Source organism: Colias eurytheme, chromosome 22, assembly GCF_061535395.1.
Source record: "Colias eurytheme isolate Ceu_HAF_F1 chromosome 22, ilColEury1 Martin Lab GWU primary, whole genome shotgun sequence".
NCBI lineage: Eukaryota > Metazoa > Arthropoda > Insecta > Lepidoptera > Pieridae > Colias > Colias eurytheme.
The window spans coordinates 5,050,158-5,062,047 of NC_143001.1; the positions used below are offsets into that span (position 1 = coordinate 5,050,158).

At 35.0% G+C, this 11,890-nt stretch overlaps 1 protein-coding gene across 1 annotated transcript; it reads right to left on the minus strand.

Moving 5' to 3' along the window:
• Positions 1–1,253: 1,253 nt before the first annotated feature.
• On the minus strand, positions 1,254–4,118 carry LOC149898667 (protein lifeguard 1-like). Its single transcript, XM_090115115.1, has 4 exons — positions 4,041–4,118; positions 2,982–3,104; positions 2,105–2,260; positions 1,254–1,403 (listed from the first exon to the last, which is right to left on the minus strand). The coding sequence occupies exons 1-4, from the start codon at positions 4,098–4,100 to the stop codon at positions 1,254–1,256; spliced, it is 489 nt and encodes a 162-aa protein (XP_089971241.1). The 5' UTR covers positions 4,101–4,118.
• Positions 4,119–11,890: the final 7,772 nt, after the last annotated feature.

Here is an 11,890-nt window from a genome sequence, read left to right on the forward strand (position 1 = left end):
AACGTTCATGATATTTTTGATGTCATTTTTGTTATTTAAACTAGTTAAAAAACAGTTTAAAAAAGTTCTGTCTTGGACGTCCGTGTGTCTGTATGTGCGGATCCTTTTTCTTGTTAACACGATAGCGACCGAAATACTTTACTAATCGAGTCTTTTTTTTTCTCTTACGCTTGAGTATGCTCAGGAATAGAACCCTTTCATTTTTCAGGGTCTGATTCGATGTGGTTTAATTGTTATTAAATAAACAAAAATAATAATTAATAAATATTTATTAAAAAAAAATTATGAGGCGTGCACTTTTGGATTTTCCAAATTATTTAAAAATAGTATCTATACTCGCTATTTCGACAGACTTTTTTACGGATTCGTGCTCTATACTGTTTCCCTAATATTGTTTTTTTTTATATATTACATACAGACAGTTTTTTTACTGTTTTATAATATGTATAAATTATCATTAATAATTATAAACAAATAATAATAAAAAGACATATTACATAATTTGTGATGATTTCAACTTCACTGTTTTATACAATTATTTTAGACAACATACCTACTAACTACCGAAAATACGCGTTGAACGAGCGAAGAATATTGTGTATAATTTAGCGTGCGATGAACTTTACGTACGTTGGATGAGCCGGGTGTATGAGGGTATTGTGAGGGCGCGCGGCATGGCGCGTAATGTGCGGGGCTTAATCGTAGAATTATCTGGCTTTATACGCCCTCTTAACTTACATCTTTGCATGGCATAATACAGAGGTATTGACGACGCGGTTGGCGCAGTGGTAAAGTAACTACCTACTTAGCCGACGGTCCCGGGTTCGATCCCCGGTCAGGGCAAATATTTGTGTGATGAACTCAATTATTTGTTCTTGGGTCTGGGTGTTATTATCTATATATGTATTTATTAAATATTATATTTATCGTCGCCTAGTACCCACAACACAAGCCTTAATTGAGCTTACTGTGGGACTAGGTCGATTTGTGTAATAATGTCCTATAATATTTATTTATTTATTTATTATTATTTATTATTTAATAAAGATAATGCAACTTTCATTTAATATAATTTATTACCCGGACAATATCCCCTAATCAACATAGGTTTAGAACACTGAAGACTTTCCAAGAACAACAATTCATTCACAATATAAATATTCCTAATAGCTATACCTATAGTACGTATTCATAATTTTTACTATCTCTAGGAAGGAAAAAATGAAACACCATCCATATTCCATAATATAATTTCACTCATCCATCAAGCCCATTATCTGAACAATCTTAAGGAAAATATCAACAATACTAGTGTACAACATGTACGCAGCCAACGTGTAATCATTCTCCCCAATCTCTATCCTCCCTCCTCCAAGGATCATTTGCAACTCCATTATTAACACCTGCAAGAAATTGTCTGGATAAATACATAGGGAATACACTAGGGACGCTTTTGTGCCGATACAAACGAATGAGTTTATTTCGTGAGCGTTTTGTCTATGAAGAGTTAGCTATTTTTGTTTTTGGTAATCTGCGAGACAATCTATACTAATATTATAAAGGTGAATTTGTTTGTTTGAACGCGCTAATCTCGGGAACTACTGGTCCGATTTGAAAAATTCTTTCGATGTTAGGTAGCCCATTTATCAAGGAAGGCCATAGGCTATATATCATCTCGCTAAGACCAATAGGAGTGGAGCACTGTGGGTAAAACCACGGAGCACAGCTAGTTAATAATATTGCCTTAAAGTAGCACATAATAATTAACAATGTACTTAATTGTAAAGCGTAAGTTTTCATAAACATTTGTTGAGCAACAAGTTGATACCTAAACATTGCTGCTGAATACTATGTAATGTTGACGCTGTTGTATATTGAAATGCGTTAACTATACAACATGCAGTATTGCCAACAACTCCTCAACATGTCGATTCAACTTTATTACTAAACAAATGTTTACCACGAAACTTTGTATAAATGATATTGATAGGTGACGTATATGTATAGGTTTTTGGTTAACAGTCATAACCTGGGTCAAAAGCATGTAATTTATTATGGGGCCAATAAATAATTAATTATCATCATTTCTTTATTAATAACTTACAACAACATTAAGTATCGCCCCCGCGAAGAGTAGGCCAATATGCAAGGGCTTATACCGTACATTCATAACCAACATCGTGACAGATATGATCGTCGATACAACAGCAAACGCTACCACGATAGCAACCACGTATAGATACCAGGCTGTGAAGTCGAACTGAAAAGGTGATTATTAGATACTTTTGGTTTAGCTTGTGTTTTATTATATACTAGCTGTTGCGCGCAGGTTCGCCTGCGTGGAAAAGATAAATTTTCATCTTACAAACTTTCATCCCCTATTTTACCCTTTTAGGGGATGAATTTTCTAAAATCCTTTCTTAGGAGACGCCTACGTTATGACATCTACCTGCATGCCAAATTTCAGCCCGGTACGTCCAGTAGTTTGGGCTGTGCGTTGATAGATCACTATATCAGTCACCTTTGAGTTATTAGAGAGTTATATTTATAAAACTCTATATATGATAGGCTGATAGAGATGATAGAGTCATCATGATAATAATATACTTCCTAACATTTATTTCATTAATTCCGTGCATAACATTTACACGTTTATACGATTCTTTATTTGATAAACAATTTTAAATAGGGTGGTAAAGACTTCAAGACTTCGAGATTGCAATAAATATGATGAAGTCGCAGATTAATCCGTCAGTCCTCGGATCACAGACACAATAGAAAATCTATTGTGTCTCGGCCCGATCGGGCCGCTCGGTGGTCAATGGGTTAATGAGAATATTTTATGGTGAAAGTTCAAACACACAACACAAAATAATGTTAACTCTTTCTTAGTCTCGGCAGCCATCATCAATTAAAAAACACATGCTATATAATATTATAATACATTAAATGACCAACTAGCCAACAACGTTTACACTCACACTAGTGCAAGCCAGAATCACGCACACAGCGACAACGACTACCGTAGTGATGACAGCGTAAAGAATGATGTTCGTTCTATAACGACATGTGACCGCAGCAACTAGTATACTCATACCTAGAACCTGAAAAGTGAAGTAGATATTGATAATATAAAAAATAAAAAGACGTGTGGCACTCGGGGACTGCCGCGGTAAAGCTATTGCATGCTATGCCTTCGAGCTACACCTCCGTGCCCGTCGGAGTGGGGAGCGTGAGGTTTTTTCGTTACGGAATTTCTGGATTCGGTCCCCGCGCTCAAGGCCCGCGATAGAAGCTATGCAATAGCTTAAAATTGAACTGGACTTAAAATAAAGAACAGAAAATATTTTTTCTATTCTTTATAAATTTATATTTATAAAGCATTTAAGTGCCATAAAACCAAAAATATCAAATTCAAGAAACATTTGATCATGAATCTTCACCCATTAATCCCTATAGTTTAAGATACGTGCATAATTAAACCGATTTTGATGGAATTTGGAACCTTAGAAAAAAAAGGTGGCCAAGTAGAAGGAAAATTTTTAGATAAATAATACAGAACAGTTAAAACATTACACAGAACTTATACTTATGATATTACTAAAACATATGTATAAAATGAAGCATTCAATCTCCAAGCATGTACGACGTATGTACCTAATACATATGAAAAGTGAATATTATTTCTACGTATACCTTTACTGGTATATTTTGCGTACTAATTAATATCTATTACCGACAGCTTTATTTGCTCTCAGTAACGGAATTTAACCAGAATACAAGCGTAATATAGATTTAATATTTGCCTTTGAATATATTCTATACTAATAATATTATAAAGCTGAAGAGTTTGTTTGTTTGTTTGTTTCAACTCGCAGGAACTACTAGTGCGATTTGAAAAATTCTTTCGATGTTTGATAGCCCATTCATTGAGGATGGCTATGGGCTATTATATCATTACGCTAAGACCAACAGGAGCGGAGCCACGCGGACCAAACGCGAAGCGCAGCTAGTAAAAAATATTTAAAAATCAAATGTACCGCAAACACAAGGCATACGAAGTTACAAGGTGGTCGTCTGGCACACTCGCTGCAGAACATAACGTAGTTTAACGGTATTACAATACACCTGAAACAATTCACCATCCATAAAATTGTTGTTCAATTTTTATTAAAGAGTTCACAGAAAGTAAACATTTTTTTGACGAAAATAAATAGGCATAACGTAATTGTATATAAGGTACCTATTCTTATATTTTATTTGTTGCTGCAAATAAATATTGTTTTATGAATCGAAATCACAGTTAAAATATTATAATGAGTTACCCTTCTGTTATAAATTAATACTAATGCACCAAATTTTTAAGTAATTTTTGGACATAAATAGTTAAAAAGTCACTTACATTGCCATGATAATGAAAAGCAAATTGTACTGCCGAAACGTTTGTTTTATATCTGGCCTGAAAACATATAATATAACTAAATATATTATGTGATAATTATAAAAGCCACTAACGTGAAGCATAAAGAACCTTCATAACATAACTATAATATGCAGATAGACAAAAGCACTTTTTTCAAGTCATCGATAAGGATACGATCGCTTATAATTCAATAATTATTATTGTCATCGATATTAATTTTGTAAGAACTCCAAGTGAAACTAAGGCAAGTTTCTATAAAATAAATATAAGAGGCTCTTTTATCAATGGACAGTGTTGGGCGAGTAGGTAGGGTAGTTGGGCAATCACGATATTGTAGAGAGCGTGTCTATGATCGGTGTTTTTTCATAATCGCGGTAGTGGCAGCCAATATCGACGATCATTTGTTGGGCCAACGCTGCCGCCCAATGTTAAGTGACCATTATAAATAACTAAAAATCACTGCATAGTGATAAGGCCGCCCTTTGTGCTTTTGTTTATTGTAAACTGTTATTTTATGTACCTGGTTTATTGCACAATAAAGTGTTAAATAAATAAATTAAATAAATAAATAACACATGCAGAAAACCAGAAAAAACTAACGTAGCCAATACAAAAGCGGTGAAAGCAGCGGTGATACACAGCATAATGAGTACAATAGTGAACACAAATTTGACGAAATAGTTCCGACTGGTCGGGTCGTAGTGTAGCGGTGCGCCGTGACCTTCGTACCCCCCTCCAGCGCCTCCACCGCCTCCATAACCACCGTAGCCTGAAAGAAGATTAGGAAGATACTATGTATCAATTGGCTAGTCTAAAATGTAAAAGATTTGGACAAGAAATCCAATACAATTTGGTTTATGTTCGTTCTAAAATTTCACTAGTGTATCCACGGTTGGAAAATAATAAGAAATATCTACGAAAAAAGCAAAACACATAAATGAATAATTCAACAGTAAACAATCAATTAAGAAACGGTTGCTCTATTATATGGGTAGGTTTATTTATTTATTTATTTATACTTTATTGTACATATACACCAAACAGAGAATAACAAAATAGGTACAATAATTAAAAAAAAGAAGAAACAATCACGAAGGCACATATGTACGAAAAGGCGGCCTTATTGCTTTAAAGCAATCTCTTCCAGGCAACCCTGCTGGCACGGAATGTTGAACGTGAACGCGAAGGCACAAAATAAATAACGAGAATAGAAATAAGTAATACATAGGTACTTAATTATATACTAGTGCTATAAAAAGGGTATTATAGATAATACATATTTTAAAAATACACATATTACATATAATATACATATTACATATTATATACAATAATATACATAAACTACATACACTACATACAAAAGTATAAGTATACATAAACTACATACACTACATACAAAAGTACTAAAGGAGATCTCATTAATAAATATTATGGTAAGCAACACATTATAATGATAGGAAATGATTTTTAACGAGCACTTTAAAGCTCTTGATAGTTTTTGCACGTCTGATCGATTCCGGCAAAGCGTTCCAAAGCTGAATAGCGCGAACAGTGAAAGAAGAGCTGTAGAAATTAGTACGATGAGCTGGTGTGGAAAGAAGTAGAAGGTTAGATGAGCGAAGAGAGATTAAGCTATTTGCACTAAGGTAATTAAACTGCTTTTTTAGATAACTAGGCGTTTTAGGGTCGAACAGAACACAGTACAGAAGCTGAAGGATGTGGGCATCCCGGCGAAGACGGATGGGAAGCCAATTGAGTTTTTTGCGGTATTCCGAGACATGATCAAATTTACGCAAGCCGAAAATAAATCTTATACAGAAATTTTGCAGCCTCTCAAGGATGTCTAGCTGGTACTCAAAAAGATCAGGAAATGAGGAGTCGGCGAAGTCAAGGAAGGGGAGCAGAAGGGATTGAGCTAACGCAATTTTGGCGGAGATCGGAAGAAAGTTACGTAGACAGCGCATCGAGGATGCCGCAGCAAAAACTTTCTTTCGCATTTGCTTTATATGCTCCGACCAAGACAAGTGTTGGTCAAGGTACAAACCAAGACTTTTAACAGTTTTGCTGAACGGAATACGAGTACCATCGACAACAACATCCGGCAAGCAGTCCCATTTAATTTTGTTCAAAAGCGGCTTACTACCAAGTATGATAATTTTAGTTTTAACGGGATTTACTTTTAAGCCATGATCCTTACTCCAATTGACGATGGCTGCGAGATCAGTATTAGTACGAAAAATCGCTTCAGTAAGTTCTGGGAGTGACACGTGCGAATATAGCTGAAAATCGTCTGCATACATATGATAAGGAGAAGTAATGTGATTGGAGATAGAGTTTATAAAGATTGAGAATAAGAGAGGAGACAAGACGCCACCTTGCGGAACCCCGGCATGAACGTTGCTCCAGGAAGAGGTTAGGTTCTCCACTAGAACACGTTGCCGACGTCCCTGCAAGTAACTACGAAACCAATCAATAACCGTTGGAGATATGTTAATAGAGCGTAGCATAGCCAACAAAACCTCATGATCGACGGTGTTAAATGCATTACTAAAGTCAAGCAACGAGAGGATTGTTAACTGCTTATTGTCAAAGCCTAGGCGTATATCATCAGTGATTTTAACAAGAGCAGTGGTCGTGCTATGACCTGGGCGGAATCCAGATTGATAAGGATTTAGGAGATTGTTGGAATTAAGAAAGCGACTTAGCTGTTCTTGCACTAGTCTTTCTAAGACTTTCGACAGGAAAGGCAGTATAGCGATGGGTCGAAAGTCTGAGGGAGATACAGGATTTGAAGTTTTAGGAAGAGGCAAGATATGAGCATCTTTCCAATTTACTGGAAATGTACCCGAGGAAATAGAAAAGTTGAGGATGTGTGTGATGACAGGATTAATGACGGGAAGGATAGGAATAATCATGTTCCGACCAATGCAATCACTACCGACAGCCTTAGAAGTAATAGACAATATGCTCTTCTTAACACCACAATCGGAAAATTGATTTAGAACGAATGGGCGATAGTCGGGAGATGGTAATGAATGGAGAGAGCTCAGGGTCCGCGCTTTAGAATTAACATTAAAATCCAAGAGAGGATTAGCAAAGTGGGAATTCAGTCCATCAATAGAAACTGTGTCTGGAAGGGAGCTTTGCGCAGACTTGCCAATACCGAGGGATTTAAGAAATTTCCATATTTTGGATGGGTCGCCATTTTCAATCGAGGAAGAAATGTGACGTCGTTGTGCATCCCTACATAATGTATTGCAGCGATTCCGTATGCTCTGGTACTTAGCTCGGTTTGTTTCAGAATCGAGCATTTTTAATTTCGTTTTCGCACGTGCCTTTTTTTTCAAAAGTGATTTAAGCTCGGCCGACATCCACGGCGCGGGTAAATGCTTCACCTTGACTGGACGCAAAGGAGCATGTTCGTCAAATAGGTTCAGAAGTAGAGAGTTGAATAAAGCAACCTTCTCGTCAATTGTCCCTGCTGAATAAATGACTGACCAATCGGTAGCAGCGGCGTCTTCACAAAGACGATCAACATCGATTTTACCAAAATTGCGCCGCATAAGGGTTCTAGGCTTAGCTTTGGGAGGCTTCAGTATATAGGAAAGGAAGATTAAATCGTGGAAGGAGAACAAATCAGCTGAGCACTGACCATGCTTAGCGACAAGTTCGGGAGAGGAAACTATGATGAGGTCGAGAAGGGAAGGAGTGCAGTTGGGAAGGGAATGGGTAGCGCTAAGAGGAAGGATGTTTAGGTTAAAGGAATCAACAATGGACAATAACTTTTTGCTACGCAGATCACCCTTGAGAAGGCAGGTGTTGAAATCGCCCATAATTATTATGTGTTTATAGGCAGGGGTGTAAACATCAAGAAGGTGGTCAAAAGACGAAAAATAGTTAACAGTTAAATTGGGAGAGTAGAAAACACCGAGAAGAATTTTTGTGTTGGACAAGGATACCTCAAGTAAAAGGTGCTCAGCCGCATCAGCAGGTGGAGGCTGGGGAGAGCTACTAATTATGGAGAAAGGAATATGCGAACGCAAATAAATAGCTACCCCGCCCCCAGTCCTGCCAATGCGGTCATTGCGAATCAATTGGAATCCTGGGAGACTATAAGATAAAGAAGGTAAGCAAGGTTTTAACCAGGATTCCGAAATTAAAATGGCGTGAAGAGAATTACAATCGAAAGATGATGATTATTCACGTTTGAGAATAAAATTAAGAATCGATATAGAAAACAATTTTGTTAAATTTTCCGTTATTTTATAAACTTTTTAAAGTATTTTTAAGTTATTAGTCAAGATTAGAACAAAGGCTTTTTACCCACGAGTGAACCTTCCCGTAATATTGAATTTGAACTAGACCATTGGAAAACTAATTAGAAAATATCAAAGCCTAATTTCGTCTGTACACTAGAGAACCTCTTTGTTCTACCAGTTGAACAAATTGATTATTATTAACACAACTTGATTTAATTTACGAAATGAAATTCATCCCTTTACAAGCAAATTGATTAAATAAATATGAATTTAATTTACTCAGTTCTTGTACATATAATTCATAATGAATAAATATCTTGTGTATTTTTATTCCATTATTTTACTCTGATGACGTTGCATTCGTTTTAAGCGAAAATAGGTAACGAATTCTTTCATAATTGAATACGAAATTTGTAGTTTCTGGAAATGGAAAACCAGAAAACAAGGTATAAATAATTTCTGAATATGTTTCATATTCTTCATTTTACACCGTATGTCTAAAACATTATTCAGACGTCTATCTCAACATCCATATTGTATATCTCTTTGTTTCTCTCCATGCCATTACTTCGTGGACAATATTTATAAAAAAAAATTCTCAACGTTCATTTATTATCTTACTAGCTTTCCGCCCGCTGCTTCGCCTGCTTTGTCTAAAACCTAATCCTACTAATATTATAAATGCGAAAGTTTGTATGGATGTATGGATGTATGGATGTATGGATGTTTGTTACTCTTTCACGTAAAAACTACTGAACCGATTACAATGAAATTTAGCACACATATAGAGGGTAACTTGGATTAACACATAGGATAGGTTTTATCCCGGAAATCCCACGGGAACGGGAACTATGCGGGTTTTCCTTTGCAAACGCGGGCGAAGCCGCGGGGGGAAATCTAGTAAATTATGTATCAAAACCTTCCTCTTGAATCACTCTATCTATTTAAAAAATCGCATCAAAATCCGTTGCGTAATTATAGTAGAGCCATTTTAATAGGCAACATTTGACAGTTCAACAAAATTCAACAACGTAACCTAGTAACGACGACATAGAATAACATGATATTTCGTTTTGTTGTAACTGCACATTTGCTTAACTTTTTTCAATTACGATTACATATTTATAATAATAATGACCAATGCAACTAATTTTAGGATTTGATTTTACTGATAAACCATTCTAAACATAATAAACATTTTCTTATTTAAAGAACTGACGTCGCTACAATTTTGTGTCAATAAACCTTTTTTCTTTTTAAATACCAGAGACGTTACTCTAAAAATCGAAATCTGACATCTAGAATCGAATGCATTGATTACTTGGGAATAAAAATCATCATAAATTATTGACATGTGTTTCAAGTTCGATTGACAAATGTTTCAAGTCCGTATCGATTAATTCGCTTTAATCGGTGTTTTTAAGCAGGTTACCACCCTATGAAGATAAAATTGATAGACGTCAAATGTTGCCTATTAAATTGGCTCAATGATCCATTGAAATGTTACATTTTTTAGGCCTGACCTTGAGTTTTTTAGAGGACGCAATTTTATTTTTTTGATGTGTAGGGGGGGTCAGTGTGAAGCTAAAACCAAGTTTGTGGGGTCGCCACCCTTGTCCCATGGCCGCCATCTTGAAAATAGCGGTTGCAATGGTTTTAACGATATATCTCTTAAACTATTTATCTGATAATAAAACAATTTTAACATTATTTGTTGCAAATTAAATTCTCTACAACTTTGATTCAGTAACTTTTTGTCGTAGAATTATAAATAAAAAAGTTATAAGCGAAAATGTTCAGAAATTAGAGCTATTTATATTTTTCAATAAAACTTTTTTTTATCATTTTACGAATAAATGATATAAGACTATTTTTGTAGATTGTTTTTCGAGGAACAACTTTTATATACAACATTTTTTCATTACGTCAATAGCTAAGGTTTTACAGCGCTCAGAAGTGAGTACTATTTTTCAGTAGTAACTATACATAATAAATTGGCTATTGGCTCTTTTCCCAGACTCCACAACAATGGAAGCACACTGCAGAACATTTCAGCCCTGCTTTTCGACGTAAAAAAAAACGCACTTCCAGACTCTACCTCCTGGGTTGTGGGGAAAAGATTCAATAATTAATTATTAATAATATTTTAAAATTAATTATTAAAAATATTATTATAACAAAAATAAAATAATTACTGGTGACAAATTATTATTAGTACACACATAATATATCGTATTCTGTATTGTAAAGAGTACCTACTTAAAATAGTACTCACTTCGGATGGCTGTAAAACCTTAGCTATTTACTTAATGAAAAAATGTTGTAAATAAAAGTTGTTCTACGAAAAACAATCTACAAAAATGGTCTGATATAATTTCTTCGTAAACTTATAAAAAAAAGTTTTATTGAAAAATATAAACATCTCTAATTTCTGAACATTTTCGCTTATAACTTTTTTGTTTATAGTTCTACGACAAAAAGTTACTGAACCTAAGTTGTAGAGAATTTAATTTGCAACGAATAATGTTAACATTGTTTTATTATCAGATAAATAGTTTAAGAGATATATCGTAAAAACCATTTCAACCGCTATTTTCAAGATGGCGGCCGTGGGACAAGGGTGGCGACCCCACAAACTTGGTGATAGCTTCACACTGACCCCCCCTACACATCAAAAAAATAAAATTGCGTCCTCTAAAAAATGCGACCCCAAATGTAACTTTTCAATGGACCACAACTATAGAAAGATTTAAGCATACAAAGGGACATAGGGACAGAGAAAGCGACTTTGTTTTATAGTGATATTCCGCTTTATGTATTGTCATAATAATATGAAAATTAAATTACCTGTATTGAATTGAACCCAAGTGGTCTGTTGTCTCCGCTGGTCTCCCTTTGATTTCTTTCCATCTCTGCCAGTTAAGCCTTTTTCAACATCTATTTCAAATATTCCATCTTTGAAAGGACTTTCTTTAAGCTGGACTTCTGTACGATCTTCTTCATTTTTAACCTCTTTACTTTCAGTTTCTTCTCCGTGAACATGTTTACTTGTAAGCGGTTCTTTATATTCTTCTTTTGATTTATTTCTATCATCATAATGTTTTTTCTTCTCGTCTTCTAAAAATATATTAACTTTAATATCACTTCGAATAATTTCAGCAACTGAGTTAAAATGCATTCGTTACAACTTTGATTTCATCAGTTT

Coding starts and splice junctions, on each gene's coding strand:
- LOC149898667 (XM_090115115.1), bottom strand. CDS start 4,100: ATGTTCTGCAGCGAGTGTGCCAGACGACCACCTTGTAACTTCGTATGC. Junction 2,261..2,981: donor TGATTCTGGCTTGCACTAGT/GTGAGTGTAAAC, acceptor TCACCTTTTCAG/TTCGACTTCACAGCCTGGTA. Junction 1,404..2,104: donor GGGCGATACTTAATGTTGTT/GTAAGTTATTAA, acceptor AATTTCTTGCAG/GTGTTAATAATGGAGTTGCA.